General features: G+C 48.0%; 1 protein-coding gene across 1 annotated transcript in view; it reads right to left on the minus strand.

Annotated features, from left to right (window-relative positions):
* Positions 1-269: 269 nt before the first annotated feature.
* Positions 270-25,391, minus strand: part of grin2ba (glutamate receptor, ionotropic, N-methyl D-aspartate 2B, genome duplicate a) — a 62,017-nt gene continuing 36,895 nt past the window's right edge. Inside the window, exons 9-19 of the mRNA XM_053852847.1 lie at positions 24,344-24,536; positions 20,100-20,214; positions 18,571-18,779; positions 18,332-18,503; positions 16,227-16,380; positions 15,914-16,039; positions 13,508-13,737; positions 13,280-13,440; positions 12,939-13,126; positions 11,021-11,259; positions 270-7,993 (exon numbers count right to left, since the gene is read on the minus strand). Coding sequence (XP_053708822.1) covers positions 5,738-7,993; positions 11,021-11,259; positions 12,939-13,126; positions 13,280-13,440; positions 13,508-13,737; positions 15,914-16,039; positions 16,227-16,380; positions 18,332-18,503; positions 18,571-18,779; positions 20,100-20,214; positions 24,344-24,536 — 4,043 coding nt within the window. The 3' untranslated portion in view covers positions 270-5,737. The remainder of the gene's footprint in view (positions 7,994-11,020; positions 11,260-12,938; positions 13,127-13,279; positions 13,441-13,507; positions 13,738-15,913; positions 16,040-16,226; positions 16,381-18,331; positions 18,504-18,570; positions 18,780-20,099; positions 20,215-24,343; positions 24,537-25,391) is intronic.

Raw genomic sequence — 25,391 nt, forward strand, 5'->3', positions numbered from 1 at the left:
TACCTCTGTAATATATCTCATCGCTTTCTCTCTGACACCTCACTCCCTCCATCAATAATTTAATAACCTGCTTGCCACAGCGACTGAAAAATTAATGCGCGCGTGGAGGGAGGCGGAGTCGCTTCACCGACAATGGATGTGGGGTGCAGAGAGGTCACTGCAGGTCAGCGGACCCTAGACACGGCAACAGGTGACGTCTGTCAGTGCTGACCTGGGATCCAAATGCTAGTCAGTGGACAACAGGCGTCGGTGAGGACTGTGGCGTCGGTCACTGTGGACTTCACCCGGCAGCATCGGGGAGGTGGCGGGGAAGACTCCACCGGACCACCACTGAGTCCACATATGGCCTGAGTGAGAGAGGGGAAAAAGCCAATCCAAACACGGCTCAGCGTGAAACTTATTTTTATTATTAATACTCAACACTTTTGTTCATCATGTACAAAGAGAAAGAATCTTATCTGAGCACTTATAATATCAGTATTATCCTTATTAGAAGTACTTTGACGATGGAGTTTTTTTCTTTTTTTTTGCCATTTTGTCATGTGATTTATTAGCTATTGAGATTACTTTGATTGTTTCCATAGAAAAAAAGAAGGTAAATGTTTTCCCCGATAATCAATATTTACACAACCTGTACAATTATTCGTATTTGAAGGAGTTTTCTGTTCCTACGGTGTAAAAATTTTGGCATTATCTCAAAGAAAAGGGCCACTAGAAGAGAAAAGGATGGCCGTCACCAGAACGTGTTCACTCGTCCTGCCTGTATGTTACATTGTTGTCCAAACACAGTCAATTTGATTCCGCCTCCAGAGTGTGTAGAAACGTCTCTGGGAAAACACGCCATAGCAACCCCTCACGTCACAACAAGATGGAGTAAAGTATCGCCAGCAAAGAAATTCACGCTCATATAGAAAGTAAGCATATTCATACCAAACACTCAAAAGTTCTTAAATCAGTAGTAAAAAAACAAGAAGCAGCAGATTGGCAAATTAACCAGAATGTCACAGTATAGTTCTCATCTGCAAAAACACACGTGGCGGCTCTGTATGATTGACAGCTGTGGATCAAGGTTTGGTCCCATTTGATCATGACGGCGTTCCTCCTCTGCCTGCAGGGCTGCACAGTATCTCAATAACAACGTCATGTGTGAGTCTTTCCTCAGTTCAGTCGCAGTCCTGACGTCCATGTGCCGCGGTGGAGACTGGGGAAGTTCACCGTCAAGGTCAAGGGTCGTTCCATGATTATGGCTTGCCATCACCCTGGAATTTGAAATGCTGTGTCTCGGGCTAGAAACCACTCTTCGGCATGTGCTGGGGAGGAACGACTCACACCATGCTGTTGTGGGGTGGAAACCATTCTTCAGCAAGCCTGGTGCGATGCAGCCTGTACTGGGGTGGAAATCTAATGTCTCTCTGTAGACTCCCAGTCTTGGAGCCGTTCCTAAGTCGCTCCTCCTTCACTTTTCAGTGTTGTGTGGACGGAACTGGAAACAACTGGTTTGTTAAATCAAGAGTGGATTGCTCAGTGGGTCTAATACCGCGCAGTACTGCAACTAACAGTAACTACTCTCTCAGACCACAAGTCTGCTGTTCGTAACACAGTATCATAGGAAAAAGTGCAACAAAACCAAGCCATCCATGTCTTCAGCTTTGCAGTAGTAGCAATATGCAGTACACATATCAAGACTCGAGGGTCTGCTTCATGTCCACTCACAAGTCTTTGCGCTCGAGAGTCGTTCCTTTGTGGTCTGTACTGGTACACTAGGTCTTCAGTCAAACCCAGAAGCTGTTATCAAGGTTAGATTTTGAGGTTTTTTGAGTCAAGTGTCTTCTGGGTTAAAGTTTCGGGGTGGTTTCAGGTCAGGTCTCGGGTGATTGGGTGATATTGGGCAGCCCTGCACACAGACAAGTCTTGTAACCAGCATGCAGAGAGAGGAAGTTCATCACCAGGAGAACCTCCAAGAGAAACGGCCAGTTCCCATCACGCCACACGCTGGTACAGCCGGAGCTCTTTAGCTCGGTGACGCCGCTTATTGCAAATGAGTGGGATGACTGTGGGGGCGTGACGGAGGACGACGCAGATGCAACAGGATTTATGTGCACGTGGTCACATTTTTCACTTTTCAATCAACCCACTAGACAGAACCAGTATAGGAGGAGGGACAAAAACAGATGACGGAGGAGAAGATTATTGGAGTCGGAGCGAGGGGACGATTCCCGACCGCACGGAACCGCCGTATGTACACAACAAATTACAAATGTGATCTTCACACTGAGAAACAAAGTGGCTCAAATAAATGAGAGTCCAAAGCTGTCAAGTAGCACAGTTGAGTGTGAGCATGGTCTCGCAACAGCGGAGTCGTGAGACCTGACAGTGTTTACCTGCTCATAAGGGGTTGCTTCAAACTTCTCACAACAACTCTTCATGTCTGCTGAGCGCTCTCAGCGGTAGGAGCCGGAAAAGGCCGGCGTTCGCTGGTACGTCGACGCGCACGCAGAGTTACGACTATAACTTCCTTTACCACAGTGTTTCCCAAATACAGAGAGGGAGCAGGGAAGGCCGGCCGACCATGGCTCTGAATTCTGTGTGCAATCACTGTGAGAGCCCGGGTCAAAGAGCGGGCGACAAAAACACAAATATATCCGCAACGAGGGTTCAAATGAAGAATCACAATATACTGCCTCTATATGCAAATATCATCTATGTATACATGGAATACTGTATGACATAAATGTGTAGATAGTTGATCTCAAAAAAGCATGAGTACTAGCTTATCTTAAGACTCTAACACAAGGGAACTGAGCAAAGACTCCTAAGAACTAAACTTTCCCCATCAAACTCACCAAACGTCTACATCTACATAAATGATCCTGAAGTCCTCCGCGTGAAGAAAAGAAAGGCTTAACATAATCAATATACCGATTGGTAAACTATCAAGTAAACATGAAAGTAAAGAGTTTCAGTTATGTCACCTATGATTAGTAATATCAGTGTCGTAACTATATTTTGCATATTTTCGGTGTTTTTGTGTTTTTTGACTTTTTTCTTTTTGTTTTGTTTATTTCTTAAATTGCTGTAAAACATATCCAAAGTTACATCCTGTCTGTCTGTTAACTGTACAAAGTGAAAAGGTTGTATTTACAAGGCTTCACTTACGAACGCCGACACGGATCGGACTCTGGCTTCCGCGCTCTCCGCCGCCGCCTCCTGATGGTGGTTGACCTGAACGTTCAGCGTGTGCACGTGGGGGGGGGTGTTTGTTTCGATCTGCTTGATTTAAGGCGAACTCAGTCAGTCTCGCTCTGACAGTGGTGTCAGCTGGAGTCGTAAAGATAAAGGTGAGTGGAGTGAGGCTGCGGTCACATGACTGAGGCAGACAACTAGGGGTTCATCCTAAACAGAGTCATAACCTGGCACACGATACACGATCGACTCACCAACGATTGACAGCAACTGAACCCACAACTTAATGCCACCTTTGTACAGGGAGAAACTCGCAGACAGATGACATTGTCATGCCAATGCTACCCTCAGGAAACGTATTTAGTGATCTAACTCATTTATTTTCTTCAATGACGACGTGTAGAAACTGCACTGAGATTGTTGACTTTTGACAGGTAAAAAAATGAGCAGAATTTGGGTCAAATTTGGACTCTGGTTGGATCCAGAGCTGTTTCACAGTCTGGCACGACACAATTCAAATACTGTGTTTGTGATTAACATTCACATCAGTGGTAACTTACATGTCCACCAGAGGGTGCCCTAGAGCAACCTACTGTCACTCATTTTTCTTGTACACCAGCTGCTAGATGCTTGACAAATGTGACTGAAAATATGAGCATTGTGACGTTATGTAGACTCTGTTTGAGGTAACTACAACATGGATGAATGGTTCGTAACAAGTGGTCGAAAGACGACATGTTTAGAGCAAGAATCAAGTGCCACACAGTCATGTGAACGCAGCCAAAAGTGATTATTCAAAAGTGACACGCAATGTTAGCCTAACCCAACCTTAACTGACGCGCGCTGGTTTTAAAGCGTCCCATTAAGATCGGGGTTCCAGATAGAGGTCTGCCGTCACCAGCGATTCGCTCTTCACACTCCAGCGGCCCCAATCTCCGGCTGACACTCAAGCACAACCTCCCTCAGCCCTTGAACTTCCGACGCCACCAGCTAAGATTTCAAGAAGCTTCTTTACACTGTACACTAATACCGGGGCGGGGAAGGGGTGATGGGATGATAAGGCATGTCTACTGAGTGCCTGAACCTACATGGAGTTTAAGGTCCTGTGCAAAATAATGAGGCTTCTCCCGCTAATAAAAGTAAGTCAGTCAAAGTAAAAAGCCGCCATTTTGATGCCTCAGAAGCAGAAAGCGGCCTTCCTAATGTCCGCCGCAAGTCTTCCACTGCGCATTTGTTCCAGCTCTACAAACCAGCAACAGCCCTCAGTGGGGTGAATCACGATGCCATCTACGAGAAACTAGTGAGAGGCCAAAAAAAGTAAGTGCCTGGTGAATGTTTCTATGTAACCTGAATACGAGAGTAAAGGCTGCCGTGCTGTGGAGGGAGACACATCGGTCACTCTGTGACAGTGGGACGTCCTGAATACTCCTGGTTCACATTGCGCCGCTCATACTCAAAGGTATGAAATTATTTATCAAGTTATAAAACATCTCGGGCGCCTTGTATTGAAACCATCGGCACAAGTGTCTCTGGATGGTTGTAAATCTTACAGCAGTTTTGGCTCATAAACGTGAAGAGAACATCAAGTAGCTTGAATGTCCGTCCTGGTGCTGACGTGGGGAGGGGGGGGGACATACTAGAGGACACATCCACTGGAGACCTTTAAGGCACGTCCTTCCTCTCAGTACGTCCAAGCTCTCATCTCCCGATCAAACATGTTCACAGTAAGTTCAAATCAACAAAACTCGAGTAACGCGTTACATCTCGATGGAACTCCTTCCGATTAAAACAAATTGGGTCATCCTCATAAGGAAACAAGAACATGAGATAAAAGATGAGTCTCTCCCGTCGGTTAAATTGAGAACGATGTTCCCGCTGCTGCCAGTGGCAGAAAAAGATAAGGTCACAGAAAAGTTCGTGAAACACGGCACAAACAGAACACAAAACAAAAGGAGCATCTTTGTTATTCACAACGTTATTAGTATTATTGTTGTTCTTATACCCTGTTGTTCTAGAAGAATATCTTATTATCATTCATGATTGTATTTCTTACAGCAAACAGCTCTTTTGGCGTCAGGGTTGAAGAGGAGGGTTGATGAGATGCCAGAGCCAGGAGAGGTCTGACAAACCTGACCAAGTCTTGTTCTGTGATGAACAGCTCTCTCCTCCCGCTAAAGTCACAGTCATCCGAATGATCGTGTCGCAGGAGCTCTCAGACGGCTCTCCAATACCAGCAGACCTCCGACGGCCCGCTGAGATGAAGCGTTCATGGACCTCCGCCTCACCAAGTGTGAAGTGGCCTGAGGGATGTTAATTGTTTTGGACATAAAAGTTGCTTTGGCCATTTCAGAGAGAGGCTCTGCCGCCAACACCTCTCCAGGGAGTCCTGAAGGTAACAAAATGCTCTGGCAAAAAAAATACTTTTATATCAATCACTGATTTTTGTCCAGTCTCCTTGTATGTGCCTCTCGATGGGCCGCAGTGTGTGTGGACAACGTCTTAAAAAGTCATCCCTGATCTCAGGACACGACACGCCTCCAAACCCCTCCGGGTCTCACACGTCCGACTCGATGCTGGACAGCTTCTCGTACACATGGCCATTGCTTCCGTTGAAAGGACGTGGCGGGCCGACCGCAAGCATGGAGCCGTGGTGGTTCATGCCACCGAGGCTGAGCTCTTTTGGGAACCGAGGTGCCACGTTGGACATGACCCCCGGTGAGGCAGATGCTGGCATATAAGAAGTAACACTCATCTGGCCCCTAAAGTCACTTCGGCTGTTTTTGGCAACTTGTTGCTGCTGCTGTTGCTTTTTCATGTAGTAATCCTTCGCCCCGTGCATCAGACACTGGTCGTCTCCAAAGGTGGGTATAAAGGGGTTTTGGTTTACCCGGTCTGGGTAAAGCGATTTGGATAACGAGAAGCCTGACCCTCCCCCTCCTTCCATTAAAGACCTGTCCCTCATGTCTCTCTCTCCGATGGAGCGGCGGTGGAGGCCATCTCCTCCCCTGAACAAGCCGAAAGGAGAGCCCGGTCCCTTGCGTCCCTCGCCTCCGTAAAACAGTGGGTCTCTGTCTCTCTCGCGTTCTCTCTCAGATCCTCCGTGACGCTCAAATATGTGTGCAAAGGGGCTGGTGCCTTCCATGTAGCGTTCCTTCTCTTTCAAGCTGACACTCCTCGGTGGGGGCAACATTCCTCCCATGCCAGGCATCCCTCCGAGTCCACTCAGTCCTCCCATCAAGCTGCCCATTCCGCCTGACTCTTCTTTCTGGAGGTCTACAAATGCGTCGTACGAATGTTGGCGGCGGAGTGGTTTGCCAAATCCTCCCTTTCTCCTCTGCGGAGCCTGAGATTGAGACTGAGGAATGGCGCCCATCCCTCCAGCGTTTCCTCCCCCCATCTGTTCCAAGAGGTGGTTGTTGTCCTCACTGATATCATAGAGGTTTCCTGTCTTTTTACAGCTTTCGCAGCGCATACAGGTTGCAGAGCTGGGGCGGCTGCTGCCTCCCCCGACTGACGACCCGCAGCTCATGCCACCGTATCCCCCTCCTCCATGCATAGACATCTGCTTGCCACCTCCTCCACTTGCCCGACAGTTCCTGCACTCCCACTCACCCCCTGCCAGCCCAGATCCTACTCCACCCTTCGAGTCAGACTTTTTGGGTTTACTCTTCAGAAAATCATCTACTGGAACCAGAGAGGTGCAGGTTGGGACTCCTCCATCTCTACTCCCCGGTCCTTCTGTCAGGTCCACGTGTTCCCACTGTGGGACGCCCTCTTTTGGCCGGAACTGATCCAAATAAAAATCCCTTACGCTCTCCTTTTCTCTATAGAGATAGGAGTTTCCATCATTGTTGCCTCCGCCACCTCCTCCTCTCTTGCGTTCGGAGGGCAGAAGTGGAGGGGAGGCCGAGCGTTGGTTGTGGTAGTGGTGGTGGCTGATGTGGTATGGTTTCCTCCTGTAGCCCAGCTCAATTTCGTCCAGCTCCCGTCTGGACTTGGCAGAGGCCGGCCTCTTTTTCAGGCTATCTCGGTACTGTTTACGTTTCTTAGCGTTGCCCTCCAGGTTCCCGTAGGTCACCGTGTGCGTCGAAATGTCGGACACGTCGGAACGTATATTTCCATCGTCGTCATCTCTCCCTGCGCAATACATATGACCCGGGATGTACGTGGAACTTGAAGCACCTCCTTTAAAAGAAAACTTCCCATACAAATCAGGCAAAGCCCCCTTGAAGCTCTGTCCTGAGGGAGGCGTTTGCCCAGAGAGCAGGTCAAACTTGCTCATGTTCCGGTGGGTCAATGCAGAGCATGGCTGCGTGGTGAAAATGGGGGCTACACCTCCACCCAAGCTGTCACAGTCAAACATGCCACCCTCCAGGGAGCTAGCGCTGCCTAAACTGTGTGGCCTGTTTGCAGGCGGTCCAGTGAGCCCCAGTTGCGACCCGTGATGGTGCAGGTAGTGATCCTGATACAGGTTGCTGTCCTTCATATGCATGTTTCCAAACGTCCTTTCCACCTCGCTGATGTAGTCGCTAAACATGTTGTCTTCAGGCAAGTAGGGCGGCTTGCAGTCCGAGTGTCCCGCCAGGCTGCGTCTGTGCTCTGAGATGTCGTACACAGAAGATTCTCTGCGGATGAAGTCCAAGGCGCTGTGTGGCGAGCCGTTCACCCCAGACAGGGAGGCCATGTTCTTCGCTGTGCGTAGTAGGCGCATGATGTTAGAGTGTGTGTTGTTCATGGTGCCAGACGGCGAGTTCAACGCCGAGCTGCTTTTCTCTTCTATCTGAACACCGTGGATGCAGCTGAAGATGCCCTGTGGGACAGAGACAATGGCAGCCTTTAAAAGACAGCTAACAGACTTCCCATCTGCATGTTCCTCACCAGGAAAAAAAAAGAACTGCGCTAGTTCTGCCAACAATTCCTAGGACATTCAAACAGCCGAGCGACTATCACAAAAGAATTGGGGAAAAAACGCTGTCAAATAAAAGGAAAGAAAAATCAATCATCTTTCACCAAGAATGATGACAAAACAATAAAAAAAACCAAAACAAAATGTAATCTGTGAAAGAAACAAAGTAGTCCCCTCGTGTGATTATCCTCCAGCCGCTCTCTTCAGGACGACTGCAGCTGCCGTCAATATCACTTTCATGATCAAAGTATATCACCAACATAAACTGACGTACTGTAGCCGCTGGACCTTGGTTTATTAGCTGAGCAGAAGCGCGATAGAGTGCAGGAGGTGATAGTGTAGCTGGACGCAGCATGATTGATACAGGCGTCGGGCCATAAAAACCCAAGGGTCCTCCTGGTCAATACCCTTCATCAATGTGATTAGAATTGTAGGAACAATATCCTCGGGCGGTTGGTAAATACCTCAGCTCCTCCGCCGCCAGCTACAAAACAACGTGCTCCCGGGAGAAGTGCCTGACACGGCGACGCAGCATCGCAGGGACGTAAAGATGAACGGCTCCATTTGAGCGCGGTGATGTGCGATACAATATTCTGATCAAATGAATCAGGAGTGCGAGTGTGCGCGATGGGACGGTGGCGGATCGATCGTGACAATGATCGCAGCCTGTTTTTCTGCTCGTCTGAGGTGATAAAAGACACGACATTTGCCCCCCATGACTGCTCAGGTCACAGGCTGTCGAATACTTCGGCCTCTCCGCTCCGTCCTTGTCTGTCATCTAACTAATAGATAATAACTATTAAAAAGTAACCGATAGTTGTGGGTGTCAGTGAGTGGCACACGCCCTCAACTGGGACACCTTGCCTGAGAGGGAAGTTTCCACTTGGCCTATATTTTAAAAGCTGCAAAGAATCAACGCGTCAAGGTGCGTCGAGTAATGAACCCGTTTCAGGTCATGACCTGAGTGTCGGCTTTGTGTTGTGATTAGCATTGTACCAGCATGTAATGCATGAAACTGAAGTATTTGCCCTGTCGTCAATGAGCTATTGGTGTCACGGACTGCAATGTGACCTGTCAGTTGTGGTCCAGAAGGTATTTCCGGTCACATTTGTAGAGGTCAGTATCGTGACTCCCGAATGAAAATATGAAACAGTGATCGGCCGGTATGTTCTGTATCTACATGCCTCTTTTATGACAAGAAGACCATCAAAGTGGGATTAGACTTAAGGGTAGCATGGTGCCAGCCACCAAATATCCAAGCGTCAACAAATTGAACATGACTGAACAATTCTTTTAATTAATCCGAGCTGCTTTACAACAGATGAGGCTGTGAATGATTCAAGTATTTTAGGTCTGTCTCTTCCTCACCACATGGTTGCCAGCGCCTCAGCGCCGCAGTGGCCCGCGGCGATCCAGTCACCGGCGGATTCACAGGAGAATAATCCAGAAGTGATTAAACAGTTTTGAGGGGCACGGCTCTCAGAAGGAGCAGCTGCTCTGGACTGCAGGCAGAGCCGCCGTGGATCAAAACTTAATGACGGCGTTGGTGCGCAGAATGTAAATGAGGTGAAACCATGACGCCAAAAAACAAGCGATTAATCCTCTCATACATGAAGTCATTAGTTTAATCGATATAATTAATTGGTTCCAGAGCTACAGGTGGGACCCCGAGGAGCAGGTAGCCGGGGGACGTGCGCCGCACTTGCAGCTAAGCTAACGGAGCGTGAAGCCTGGTGACTCCTGCCAACCGCGACTAATGTCTCATTTTTTTATACTCCAGAGCTTAAATGTTAATTGCTGCAATAACAATAAAGTTTATTGGATTAGAGCGTGAAATAAAAAAAAGCGGCAGCAGAGAAGAGAAAGACAACACCAGCGATGATGAAGGTTAACGACGAGGAAGATCATAATCTGTGATTTCTACTGTCGCAGGATGTTTTCATATGCAAATGAGCCGCGGAGGATTGGCTGCCGGCGCCTTCGCGGTTAGTAGCGAAGTCTGCGAGAGCGGAGACACACCGGGATTAAGAAGCAGCTGATGTCCGGGGCAAAGGACGTTCAAGGTCATGTGAGACCAAACGCAGAGTTCCAGCCAAACTGCCACGAGGACGGTGAGGAGCTGAGGCCAGCAAAGAGTGTTTGTTTTGCTTTTGTTCAATGTCTCATTCTGTGATATTCTTCTGATATGATTAACATTGAAAAATATTTACAGTATTTACATCATTTTAAAGGTACACTACATGTTAATTACTAATTTGAGTGCATCTTTTAGTAAACAATTCCTTTCGTTCTCACATGAAAATGAAGCATTATGATGAAACAATTTTTGTTTAATTTGTCCGAATTGCTCACAGATTCGTAACAAAACACTTGTTTACACTGCAGCCATCAGTGCCAACGAGGGAGTAGCAACCCAAAATAACCCAGGAGAGTCTTTGACCATTTTATCAGAGACGCATCGCCTGAGCGACTAGCCAACTTTTCGGGTTCGAGTGCTCATCCGACAGACAAGAACAGACCTTTGACAAACTTAGGATGGATCACACAACTGTAGAGTGTGTGTGTTGGAGACAAGTGTGTGTCTGACAGAGAGAAGTGTGTGTGGCCTTCTGCTGTAAATTACTGGCGCAGTAGCCGGCGGCGTTTCACCTTCAGAGCTGAATTACCGAGCAGCCGCGTCACCACAGCCAAATGCAAATCAAACACCTAGGGGGGCTCTGTCTCCCGGGACCCGCTAATCTACCGGTACCGCTCCTGATTTTTGCAGAGCGACGGATCAATTTCAACTGCACTTGGTAAATATTTACCTCACGGACGGTGGATGAGCGACAACCTGAGAATACCAACTGTCGTCTGGCGAGTCACTCGATTCCATATTGAACAGAAGTCATGACTTTGTTTCTGAGGAGAATGTAGATGAAGCTGACTCACCCTGCTGATGGAGAACACGAAGCCGGGTTGACCCGAGCACACGCCCATGAAGCAGAAGCGCAGCTGCCAGTAGAACCAGTGCTCGCAGATGAAGGTGATGAGGGAGAGCGCCATGGCGGCGCCCAGCATGTAGAAGACCCCGGCCATGTTGTCCACGTCCAGCTGGCTGGACATCACCTCATTCTTCTCGTGGTGGCAGATGCCAGTGAGCCATAGGGACTCCAGCTCCTCCATCTCGCCTGTGGGTCGTGAGGAAGTGACGGTGGACAGGCAACGGTTTAACATTGAAATGGTGTGAAGACAGGAGGATGTTAGACGAGTGGAATGAAGGAGGAAAAGATATGGAAGATAGAATCAATCCTCTGACCTGCCACACTGGGCTCTCAAGCACACACACCAAGCAGCAACACTGTCTTTAAACGTTCATGTGGAACCATCCGCCTTTCAGGTCTCAAGAGTCAGTGAGTACGGCAACTATTGAGTAATGTCTCTCCGGGACAAAAGGTGGCACTGTGAGCTCTTTAGTACTTCCAGTTCCACTTCCTCTATACACAGAGATTGGGCTGACTGATCCCAAGTTTAACTTCAGAGGTCCAGAATCAGTGCAAAAGAGCGATGGTTCAACGCTGTCATCGTCCTGGAGCAGATCTTTGGACCTCCAGTTCCAGGTCCTCCTCTGGGTCTGAATGTCCTTCCTCCTGCAGTTCAGTGGCTCTGACATGCAGCAACTTTGTTTGATTGTTTCCGTGACACTGGCATCCAGCAGTAGTCGGCTTTGATTCAGAACTGAGATGAGATGGAAAGCGACACGCAAATGTTCGCTCAGGCACTTCACACAGAGACACGCACACGAGTGCCCACTGAGGCCTCTACCTTGGTAAGAAGCACAGACGCACACACTGGGTCCAGTCAAGTGCCCTTCACTTCCATTCATCTTCCTAGGGACTCACTCAGATTTGTGGGACTCGTTGACTCCAGGATTGATCAAAAGGACTCGCAGGCTTTTTGGAAGATGTCAAATTTAGTTCCATTGTTATTCAGAACTCAATGACCTCAGGACGACCCGGTGCTCAGCATAAAGACTCTGAACGTTTCTGGGCCACAAAGAGACGACTAGTGTTTGAAAGTGACTTTGAAAGCCTGAAAGAGAACAAGCTGGTTCTGATTCTGCGACCCACATCCCACACACAGACACACGCACACGCACACACACACGCACGCACACGCACACGCACACGCACACACACAAACACACAGGACATCAGAGTCCTCATCTGCTCCACAAACAGAACCAGACGTCAGGAATTAAGCGACTTGTGAGCTCCACCCAGGTGAGTCAACTTGACTTTATCTCTCTTTTACACTGTGGTATCAGGCAGACTGACCCAGATTCTCTCACACGCACCAGGAGCTATGCTGGCACCTCCAACTGGGACAGACTTCAGCAGCCCTGAAGGGCCGAGTTCATGATGCTGACAAAACACTGGCAGGAGCCCAAACAGCCGACACACACACTCAGGTGAATCACAGAGTCGACACTCTGCTTGGTGACATTTCCACTCATTAGTGACTCACAAGAGTTTTGTTGGAGTCAACAGCACAAACTCTTCCACACTTCGGTCTCTGACTCACAAATGTTCCAGAATCAAGACAGACAAGCCGAGCCATCAGAGAGCAGCGAGCGGGTCGCACCTCCGCTCCCTGCTAAAAATAGGTGTTGCGACAGCCGAGCTTGCTTTCTGAAGGTCATGTGGCGTGTTTCCTTCAACCATTCTTTTCTCAACAGCTTGTAACAATACGTTTTAATATATTCTCTGTTAAACGATTATTTCAGATGCAGCAATTTCGAGTCATTGAAATCAGTTTATGATGCTTGGGAGCTTAGGCGCTCAGAACCTGACGAGGTTTCAGGCCTTACCGTCTCCAAAGAGCTGCAGGATGGCGAGGTCCACGTGCCTCTTCCACAGCGACTCCTTCTGGATGGCGATGCCGTAGCCGGTGGTGGCGAAGATGTAGCCGCTGCCAATGGTCACCAGCTTGCAGCCCTCGTCTCTACCCGCCATGTAGTTCAGCACGGCGGCGTCGTAGATGAACGCGTCCAGCTTCCTGGAGACAAGGACGAGGGTGTAGGGGGGAGGGGTTAGCCTACGTTTTTATTATGTTTAATTTGCTTCCTGGGTAGCTCACTCGCACACATGACCCCCTCCTCCAAAGACTCTCAAAGATCTAAATTTGAGCTGACAAAAGCTGAAACCTCACCCGGCCTTCAGGCTCTGTAGAGCCTCGTTGACGTTCCTCTGGTGGAACTTGGTCATGTAGGAGTGCATCTCCGGGTAGTTGTTCCTGATGTTCCTCTCGGTGCTGCCGTTGGGGACGGTCCCAAACCGGAACGGAGGAGAGAAGTCATTTGGACTCTGGAACTGGAGGTGAAAGAAAAGTGTCAAACAGCTCCAGAAGAAAGGCTTCCGACCTCCATCAGGTACCGACCTTCTTGTCTGAGAGACCGGACACCTGGTCCACGTACTCCTCCTGGATCATGAAGGCGGCCAGGTTGGCAGTGTAGGAGGCGAGGAAGATGACGGCGAAGAAGGCCCACACCGACACCATAATCTTACTGGTGGTACCTTTGGGGTTCTGCACGGGCACAGAGTTGTTGAAGACCAGGCCCCACAGCAGCCAGATGGCCTTCCCGATTGTGAAGGACGGGCCGTGAGGTTCTGTGGAAGACCAGAGGACAATCAGACATTTAAAAGGCTCTCTGAAGGAGCAGATTTAGAGAACCAGACCTGGACCATTTGTGACCGCCAGGGTCGACAGGTGACCCCAAGTCAGCAGCAAAGTCTCTTAAAGAACACCGCCCATATTCCTATATCCTATATCCATATGTTTGTTGTTTTTTATTTTTTTTGTTTAACTTCCTATTCGCTTTTATAAAACAGAAATACTTTTATTTGGAGGAATTAAATGAACTGTAGATGAACCAGGGTTGTGTGTGTGGCAGCTCATGCTTCAATCATCAAACAGAGTTCAGCAGACTGAAAAAGAGAATGATGCCGATGTCGGCGGCTGGTTCTCTTCTGGGTCCACAATTTGTTTAATCTTAAGTCCGTCACCAGGAGACTGACGGTTGCCGAGGAAACAATCTGGAAATAGAAGTCAAACTCAGCACAGTGACCCAGTTTCCAATCAACGTGAGTTTGGTGAGCGCCAACGGCTCCACAGACAGACTGAGTGGTGGGCGGGAGTGAGAGCGGACAGGACCGTAGCGTGGCTGTGTGCTGTGTTTCACAGGTTCACTTTTGCAGCCATGTTCTGGACAAAGTTGATGAAATCATGGTAGCGTTCAGAGGGAGCGGTCCAGGAGTTATCTCAGGTCCAGTTTACCAGTCTGGAACCAAAGCAGTGAATCTTCGAGTGGACCTGATGTTCTCGCTTAGTCAGAGACTCATCTGGAGGTTAGCAACAGCATGATATCATGCGAGAGAGCTAACCACTTGCTAGGACAGGATGTTGACTTGTTCACTGTCAAGTGAGCCTGTGGAGTGTTGCTATGGTTACGGTCTTCAGGGCCAAGTTGGCAAATAAAACTTTTTCATTGCATAGCTTCCTTTTGGCAAATAAAAACTACATTATAAAAATTCTGAATGCTTAGTTGGAAAATTATTAGATTTAAATTATCTTTTCAGAGACAAATATGAACAATATTAAAAAGCAAACTGTATGCAGCAATATTACTATACACAGAAAAAAAATACTAGAGAATAACATAATTTACGCAAAAAGAATCTTCAGGTTAAAGAAAAAATGAATAATTCAAAGTAAAAATAATTACAATCTGAAAAACAATAAATATACTATAAAAAATGTAGAACAAAAAAACGCAACCATCCTAACAGCAGTTTGACAAAACAAGACTGGACAGCTAACATGTTTGTGTAGTTGTAGCATGAGTGTTGTCGGGAGACAGAGGTCAGTGAGAGGACTTGGGGAGCATTTATGAACACGCTCTAAAGCAGAGGAGTGTTTGGTCCGAGGAGATCCAGCGCTAAAGTGTCTGTCAGATGCACAGATTTATGTGAGTCCAACATCAGAGAGGAGATGTCGGAGGGGGAGGAGAGTCAGCGAGGACGCAGGCCGGCTCGTGTGGGAGGACCAAAGTGTTGTTCGCAGAAGAAATCAGAGGTGGAAGATAAAACACGGTGACATACAGAAGCTTCCACGTCGCAACGATCGCCGGCCGGTCGGAGAAAACGTTAGTCATCACTTCTGGTGAAGCCAGCGGGATGAAAGCTTTCTCGTGTCACTCTTTAAATATTGAGACTCAGGTTTGGCTGTACCCCACCAACGCCCCCGAGTGGAGGTTCTCAACTTGTTCTGAGAGTAAAACCGACAACCCTGTCAAGTGTGTTCAGCCGACGAACACATGAGCGTGATCCCACTCCTGTGTATTGACAGCCAACTGGAACTCGGCCTCAGCCTGTACTACATAAGAGTTGTCGATGAGTCGTAGTACTTCTCTCTTTAGGTGAAAAAAACTTAAAAAGTCAGGGTCAGCTGTTTGAACACGAGTTCTGTTAGAGGCCACATGGACCTGATCTTTGTGTGTCCAGCATGAGATGAGCAACGTAGCTGTACTTTTTCTTCCTTGTAAAATATCCTTTGTGGCTCTGGCGAGTCAGAGCAACACGGTCAGCATCAAAATGGCCTCAGTGTCACGCAGAGTCTTTTCCACCTTGTCGCTGTTTAGCTCGGGAAGACAAGTGATGGAATCAGCAGCGACAGCGAGCAGCGGTGTCAGCGTGGGAAGATCAGAACGCTTCCACCTCACCAGAAAGTGTCTGCAACCATTTGCATCCTCACCCCCACCCCCTTCCTCCCGCCATGAACTCTCACCTTTGCCGTCAGCCAGACAGCGGTTGTAGCCCACCGGGCTGAAGTACTCGAAGATGAACACGGCCACTGCTGACACCAGCAGCAGCATCACGAACATCATCACCCACACGTCCGCGCTGAAGGGCTCTGCAGGGCGAGCGAGGGAGGAGGGGTGGAAACACAGATGAGCGAGGGAAGTTTGAAAAGTAGAGTCACGGAGGAACAAGTGAATAAAGAGGAAAGAGAGGAGCGGTGAAGGAGTGAAGAGGTGAGAGGGGAGACAGACTGGGGAGTGAGGCGCAAGAGAGATGTGGCCGTGAGGAGATGCTGTTACCCAGAAAAGCAGACGGGGAAACGGTTCCGTTGCTGCGGGAGACCATGACGCTGATGCCCGTCTCGATGAAGGGAACAGAGAAGTCGATGACCTCCGACCTCTCCTCGTTGATGGTGAGTGATCCGACTGCCATGTGAGCGTTCTTCAGAACCACCTGCAGCACAGGAGACAACCCAAATCTTAAGACTGAAAAACAACTTTGAGTGTTTTTTTTCCCCAACATAAAATTCTCTTTCATTGTTGAGCCCTTCATGTAAGTTTTTTTATATATATATATATTTTTTCCCAGCCATAAACATATTTTTGGGATGATTAAAAAAGGTTTTATTAAATATTCTCATAATTTCCCTACAAATTCAACCATGATTTTTTTTCTGATTGAAAATGTTGAAATTTTTATTTAAATTTTTTTTTTTTTTTTTTTTTTAGTTTAAGTTGTTTTTTTTATCCAAACTATGATGTTCCCATTTCAACTTTTTAATTCATATGAGACAGTTTCTTTCATTATTTCAAATCTTTCAGTTTGCTGTCGAAAGTTTTGAGCATTTTTTCGAAGGCTATGTGTTAAAATGATAATAAAGGATGACAGTGGTCCAGTAGTCCTGATGTTGAGTTGTCACTTGTCAGGATTTACAACAATTGGGACCAAAACTGGAGTGAGAAATGGGAGCATACGAGAGGCCAACTCACTCTGGACATCAGTGATGCTCGGCGGGGCCAGAGGAAGGCAGAGAAATAGGTTGCCACAGTGGGTCAGCTGTTTTAAATAGACGCCTCGTGATTCGCCCCCTCCCCCAACAGCCCACACCTTGGCACAGGTATTATATTTAGTCCCAAATTTCAGAAGCCTGCAGCGACGTGACAAAGTGGGACGGAGCTGCTGTCTCCCCGAGTTAACCACAAGGGTGTGAGTCAAAGCTGCATGGGTGTTTGAGCAACAGTGTAGTTGTCACCTGTGAAGCCGAAAAAAACAAAAAGTTCTACAAAATAAGTCGTTTAAAAAAAGAAAATCTAATTTTTAAAAATAAGTGAAAAAAATTAATTGATTTTTTTTACTTTGTATTTTATGTTAGAAGTTTTACAAAGGACTGTCAAGAATGTGATGCAACAAAGGAAAACAATGATCCTATCAAGAAAAACGCCCATAAAAAAGACAAAATGAGGGAAAAAACATTCAAAGAGAATTCATATCAAAACAAGTTTGGATGAGATCTGGAGCGCGACCCGGGGCGAGCCAGTCGGAGGTCATCCCTAGACCTCTTCTTTTAACTCATTTGTGAGCAGCTGATAAAGGTTTCCAGGAGGACGAGTTTGAACTCACTTCCTCTCCTCGCTTACTCGCTCGCCCACGCCCACGATGCAGTTATGAAAGTGACCCGTGTGGGCGTCGCCAAGCGAGCGAGGATCCTCGTTCCTGTGTGAGCGAGCGTGTTGTGATGGAGTGGACTCTGACGTCAAAAAATCTGGTGATTTCAGGTCTGATGCTGGCTCGGTCCAAAGGAACTGGATGGCAAAACCTTAGCAAGGTCGGGACCTAACTGCAAACCTCCGCCTGAACTGGGCGCAGAGATTCTCATTATTCACTGGGATTCAGACGACTGAGACAAAACCAGAGAGGGAGCTGATCCTGCAGGCGGACGCTTCTGATGGCCACTTAACTGTGACCGGCGTCATGTGATCTGCTTGCGCCTGAGTGAAGGATTCCTCTGGACCAGTGCTTGCACCTCACTCAGGAGAAGACATTCATTGGTTCATTGCGTTGCTTTTAGCTGCGGTTATTAGCGATTATTCCAGTGACCTGCCTCCATTGAGGCCTGGCGGAGCACCGGCAAATGATGGGAAATCTGATGGCTCCAGATACTTTCAGGCACATGCTGTGAATCAGACGTGACACATACGGTAACACGGTTGGTCACATGACAGACCCAGAAAGTCTAGGAGGTTATTAACGTTGGAATCACAACCTGAAGGCTGAGAAACTGATCCTGATCCGCACGCCTTTCATCTTTCCATCACCTTTACCTGCACAGGGGCCCCGTGACCGAGCCCAATCAATTCTGCTGCGGCATCTAGTTACAGCCGTGGAGGAGGATTGAGCTCCTCACCTCTCCCACCATGCCGTTCCACGTGCCGTTGATCTTCTTTCCGTGCTTGCCGTTGGTGACCAGGTACAAGTCGTACGTGAACTTGACCGACTTGGCAATCTTCTTCAGGATGTCGATGCAGAAGCCTTTACAGCAGCGCTTGATGTAGATGCCCGGCTCCTTTGTCTGATTCCTGCACAGAGAAAACACCTTCAAACCCACGTCGGAAGACCTCAACAAGGTTCTGGACAAAGTCTCACAAGGACTTGATCTGTTTCCGGCAGGGCACGGTGTTCCTCATGCAGGTTCCGCTCAGAGGGTCGACATCTTCTACGATGACAAATGGCGCTTCCTCCAACGTGACGATGGACAGGTGGTCGTCCTCGCGCGTGGCAGCGCCACCGTACAGCTCGTACCGCGGCCACACGTGGTACTTCATGGACAAGGAGCCGTTCTCCCATTTTCCTACCTGTAGAGGAGACAAGGGGACGCCCAGGTGAGACCACAGGAGGATGGTTGAGATCTTCGTCAAACCTTCTTTATCAACCAAAATCATTGTGGAAAAAATAGCGCGTTTCAAGACAAAGAGGACGAAAACATGATTAAGGTAGAGAAGGATGAGAGACAGCATTGAGGCGAGAGCAGACGTCTGATAAATATTCAGCTCTACACTCATATTTCATTCATTCTTCTCTCCACTTAAGTATCCTGATTAGGTCCAGGTGAGGTCCTTGTGGACCAAGACCGCACGGAGAGGTCACATGTTCGCTCTGGCTCGAGAACGCTGTGTGCCTCACAAAGGAAGATGAAAACTCGAGGACGAGGACGAAACCATCAGGAGGCTCAAGGGCAATTCAGCAGTGGACACGTGTCCGAGTTCGACCTGTGGCCGTGGCCAGGACCTGCTAAACATTTGGTTCTGATGTGGCAGGGAGCGGATCGGATTGAAAACCTCAATCCTGTTTCTCGACTGAGAATGTGTTTTCATTCTAAATTCACACAGGTGACATCACGCACACAGGCAGGCAAACACAAACATACACACTGACAGTGAAACACACAGACACACAAGGATCAGAGTCCTGGACTCATTAAGATCTGGGAGGTTCAGACCGACAGAGAATTAAACATGAGCGAGGGCCGGAGGGGGCGGTGGGGGAGGGGAGGGGGAGCGATTCACCTTGCTCTCTGATCAGAGGACACCAGAGAGATTAGAGATGCAGAAGAAAGAAAGACAGACGCACAGAAGAGAGTCGGGCAGGTGGCCACGTCTTCAGGGGTCACCTCAGGTCACTTCCTCCCGTCCCATCTGTTCGGGAGACGTTCCTGTCTGAGTCCTCCACTTTCCAAAACAGAGTTGAGTCCTGGTGAGTCAGCGACTCAAGTGACTAGTCTTTTAGCGCCAATATTGCGGGGCATTCATAGTGTCATCACTTCCTGTTTGCTGACTCATAAGGACAGTGACTGCTGCAGTGTGCTTCGAGGAGGTTGAACTTGATCAACAATCTCAGGCTACTGTAGGAGGGGTCCCTGGCATCACTCAGGTCTGAGTTCGACTCATTTCCTGTCAAGTTTGGTGAGAGAAAGAACAACTTCCTGCTAATCACCCAGACTTGACGCAATATACGACATATAACTTTTCCACCAGTCTTCATCATGAGTTGGTGCAGCACCACCCACAGGCATTTCACTTTTAACAAACAAATTCAAACTGAATCAAATGAGTCGTGACTCAAGGGTTAAAGACGGGCGATAAATTAGCCCCATTCAGCCCCTCCTGGACACTCACCCGGTCCCACTGCCGGTCCTTGTTGAGCAGGATGATGACCAGCTTGGGGTGCATCTGGTACCCGTCCTCACTGAACGACAGGTTTCGGCCCTCAAAGGTCACGTTCATCAGGTACCTGCGGGGGGAGCACAGGAGACAAGAGTCAAACCAGGAACTGGTCAAGCAAAAACAACAGTAGGAACACATGCTGTACGTCTATGGGGTTGTAGGGCTCATTTTATAAAATGAATCTTGAAAAAAAATCTTGGATCTTTAAATTAATGTAATTTTAAAGTTACATTTTTCTTTTAAATATTCTAAAATGTATATATAACTATATATATTTTTTTATATTTATTACTGATCAGTTTAATAATCATTTTGATGACAAGATTACACAATAACAATGAAAATAAGAAAACCGTGACTCCAACAGATGTTTGTCAGAGCACTACTGTAAAAACACCTCTGCACAGGTGGAGACTTAAAACATCTCTGCACCTCTCCGCTCCTTAACCTTTAATGGAGTGTTTTATTATCTGCTGCCTCTGTTTCCATGGCAACATGATTCTCACCACAGAGTGAAGCAGTCGAAGAAGAATCACGTCTTCTCCTCTGGAGCCGTGATCTTTCTTGTTAACATAAAACTGACTTATATAATCGCCGCCATTGCGCCGACGTCCGCGCTGCATTTGGGTGTTGAGCGTTGATGATGAGCAAATTGCGTCGGCCTGGAGTGTCCGACCAGAGCGACTCAGTCTCTGCATAAATCAACTGCCATTTAGGAAATGACTCGGCGCTGCACCTCTTTAATCTGTGTGTGTGAGCGTTTACAACACTGACCGGCGGGTGATAACAGTGAGAGACACAAGCATGAGTGTTGCCATGGCAACCACTACCAGTGTGACTTCTGCTGAGTTACTATGGAAACGGTAATCTCTCTGATGGTGGGAGGTTGAGGGGGTGGGATGGGTACAGGTGGGACTCAGCGAGAAAAGGGGACAACGAAAATCCAGACCCTCAGGACTTGTAGGACTCGCGTTGTTGTCTCACTTGTTGCTCCTCCATCAACCTTCACCAATCTTCACCTCAGCCCTGACTTCTCTGTCTCAAGAACCCACATCGCCCCCTTGTGGCCGGAGGACGACTCAGAATTCAGTTTCCTCACAAATTCCATGGGAGCAGCCGCGCGGCTCGCAGAGAAAAGTGAGCCAATAAAACGAGATCTACTTTTCCTTTCCACTTAATTAAGTCAAAGGGCAAACACACACGCGCACACACAGCTATGTTTGAGCGCCTGTTCAGCTGTGAATAAGGAACGAGGCGATGAAATATTGATCAGCCAGTTTTAATAAATTAACCAGACGTAAATTATTTATGAGATACAGCAATCAGAGTCGAGTATGCCGACCCAGTGAGGGGAAGAACCGGAACACGTCGCATATGGTCGAGTGTGACCCCCCCCACAAAACACACACACACACACACGAATGTGGGGGAGGTGTGAGGGTGTCATGTGCATCTGGATGTATAGAGCAGCCTGCACTTGTGTTATCAGAGAGTGTATGTACGTGTGAGTGTGTGTGTGTGTAATGTAGTGGGCTGTGTCGATGCCACCAGAGAAGAGCAACAGTGACAATAGAAAAACAGAGTGCTCCATTCTCCACGGTGGTTCTTTAAATCTGGACCTCTATTATTTAAAGTAGACCTTAAATAATGAATACAACATTAAAATAAATATTTTAAAATAAGTCTGTTGAAGGAGAAGCATAAAAACATATTTAAGACATTATCAAAGAGGAAATGGGTTAAGTGACAGAAAATGCTCTCAGAGTAAAAGGGTCAGAAAAGAACCTGCAGCATAACACACTCTGCACACACTCGCTGAGCTTTGAAGCACCAGCCATTAGTGCAGGACCATTTGGACACCTTCCATGAGGTCAAGGTGTCGGCCACTACGCCCTGACACTCTTGACATCCCAGCGTCTCCTCGCCTCTTCAGAGAATTTAACTCATTTCATCGTCAGGGATGACTTGACAATTAAAGCTTGCCTTCGACAGTTGCCAAAATGTCTCAACGGAGGAACGGAAAGTCTTTCAGCAGTTTTTGCATTCTTTTGCCACATCACTCGCTCTCCTCCACGCTGCTGAACATCTCTGTCTTGAAAAGCTTCTGGACTATGTGAAGGAAGCTAATGACGTGTCTCAATATTCAGTGCAATTGTTGTGATTTTTTTTGTTGTCCTCTGAAACCTTCTGATACTCAGCTCTCCACACGATCTAAAACAGTGTTGACTGTAGACATGCATACTGTAAGGCTGCGCTGCCTGTCCAAGGGCATGCCAACAATCTTGGATCAGGTCGAGCTGCGACTGCGTTGCATTGAAGTCTATGGAAGAAAGAGCAACTTGGCGATATCCAAACAGAATTAGGTGGCGAATAATCAACTGCTAAATGGGTTTTATTTGTTGACTGCTGGCAGCTAATGGGCGTCACGTTGAAGTCAATAAACTCATCGCTCTGACTCAGATCATCTGTTTGACTCTCCTGTGATGGTTGACCATCCGGACCAATCGTGTCTGACATCTAAAGCTGACAGGACTCATCTATTCGATCCCAATTGTTCTCTTTGATGCGTTCATGTTTCATCTTTTCGTCGCTCAATTGCTCGTTTAGTCTCCCCTTCCCTCTCAACACTCGGGTCCTTTGCGCAGCTCCGTCTGGCCGCGCCACACGTTTGCTGAATCTCTAAGGAGCGAATCATTACTGATTCTGTGCCGAGCTCGTCCTCTGAACTCAAGTTTAAACGGGCTTACGGATGTTTTATATTTCTGTCACATTCCTGCGTCACAGAAACACGTTTGTGAGCTCAACATAAAGCGTATAAATATAAAAGCAGACAATGTCACAATGATGCTATATACAGCTAACCTTTACCATTGCAAGTTCACCTTTAAGTAACACTTATTTATCTTACAGTTTCCTCTGAGTCTCCTTCACTCTCCATGTCCTTGAATTAAATTGCTCACTTTAGTAGTGCAGGATGATGTCATCAAGCGTCACCGAAACATGGACACCACTCAATGAACCGCTCGTCAGGCTCTGGAACGAGGACTTTAGGCCAAATGCTAATCTGGTGATTGAGCGCGAGACGACAAAGGTTGTAACCAAACAAATGCTACGCGGCGAGGGCAAAGGATCTGAGCGGCGCCGGCGACTGATCTAATCAACAACACGTCTAAGTTGATTATGGAGCAGCGAGACGACTGGCAGCAGGAGGACCAGACCTCCACGAGCTGTCAACAGCAGCAGCAGCAGAAACATCGCAGGACGATCGGACAACAAAAGCTGGAGCGCTGAGTCTGCTGCCGTCAGAGCGCGAACAGACACCGAAAACTCTGGTTGATGTTGTGCGAGCGTCTATTTATACCCAAATCACTGAGGGAAGTCTGAACAGAATGTTCCAGAAACACCAGACAGACTTGATCACCGAGCCAAAGGGAGAGCACAGCGATCTCACTAGGGGAACACAGCAGCTTTCTACATGCAGCTTGTGGGCCACATTCAGCCTTATGGCTTCAGCCATCCGGCCCTTGTGATGGGGAAGTAATTTTGTTCCAAGCTTGAGTGTATGTATTCACTTGGTACTGAAGTTAGAAAGACTCACTCGGACTCAAGAGTCTGACTCACTTCCTATTCAGTGTGGTTACCCGACATGTAGGACATGTGCTGGCTGATTCACTGAGAAATATGACTCAAAGACACCGTGAGTCAAAGCACCAGGGAGTCCTTGACTGGAAAGCAACATTAGCACATGTAAGACAGACCTGTGGGGCTCTTCAGCAAGCGTGAGTTAGTGAAGTTAGTTAGAAGAGTCGGGCTACTGTACATATCTGGGTCATATCAACGAGCGAGTTTGTGTTGATCCCCTCGACACACTTGGGGTCTCACAAACAAACGCGCGCGTGCACACACAGGAGGTGCGATGGCGGTAGTCGACTGTGACTTGGACCGGAGCGCAACACGACAGGCTTGTGTTCACTGACTCAACCGCCGCTGGGACCAATTAGGGAGCGCGTGGAGCAAAGCGACACCGAAACGCTGCACAACCGGATCAAACAAGCTGCCGCTGCGACCAACAGCTTTGGGGGTGGAGGGAGGGGGGTATGTTTGAGGGGTCCAACGGCAGTGATGAAGATGAAAGGGTGCGTTTGTGTGTACATTTGTGTCAGGGAAAGCGCAAGCACGGTTTCAAGTGGCCTGACCTGAGCACTTCGTTGGGGTTGCCTGAGATGGGGGTCTTCTTGTCCGGGGCGCCGTGGCACTCGGACTTCAGCAAGGTGTGGGGTCCGCGGTCCATCATCATGGTGGAAGTGGCTCTGGTGATGATGGCCACACCGTCACGGACTCGCGCGTCCAGGCCGTAGTCCCACTCGTCGTAGGAAACAGAAAGAAGACCTGGAAGGAGACAACAAGAGACGTGAGGAAAGGAGAGACAGAACCTGATGATCCGCCATGTTTGTCCATCTGCTGCACCTGCTGTCAATCACTGTCTCACCTGAAGACCTTGGCGGTCCGTCCTAATTTACCACCTCAGGTGACCGGAGCTTCTCTCAAGGAGACAGAAGCTCATAAATACGAGGACAGACAGTGAATCCAGGAGGACACCGGAGGACAGAGCCATCAAACATGGGTCTGTCTGCTGCTGATGACCACGTTCACGCCTCAGTGAGCAGCAGCAGTGATGAGGATCAGCTCCTCTTCCCAGCCTCACTTCAATCCTCATTCAAATTCTCAATGCTCCTTTGATTGATCACCAAAATAACTTTCTGTTAACGACCGTCTGACATTTTGATAACAAGCACGGCTGCTATTTAACGCTTGTTATTGATATCACATTGACGCGTGATCGATTGTCATCATTAAGCGAAGACACCAGCGTCAAGCTTCAGCTTATCTATCATAATCGCGCCAGCGATTAGCTTAATTAGCATGCTTGTTGTTGGTGCTTTTACACACGCGTTGGTGAACGACCTGTGACCCCAGGAGCCGCGGCGATGTGATGATGCTAACAGTGAGCAGCTGATAAACGAACAGGGAGTAGTGAAGATGAAGAAACACAGGTCAGAAATATCATATTAAAGCTATTTATTTAAACTCACTATAAAAAGCGTCACCACATAAAACATGAGCCACAGCAGACCATTGGAGAATGTTAAACATCCATTTGACATTACTAAATTAAGAGGTGCTCAGACACTTCTCCACACCAGCCCAAAGTCCCCGCGACCAGCTGCCACTCCATTCATAAAT

Source organism: Synchiropus splendidus, chromosome 19, assembly GCF_027744825.2.
Source record: "Synchiropus splendidus isolate RoL2022-P1 chromosome 19, RoL_Sspl_1.0, whole genome shotgun sequence".
Lineage (NCBI taxonomy): Eukaryota > Metazoa > Chordata > Actinopteri > Syngnathiformes > Callionymidae > Synchiropus > Synchiropus splendidus.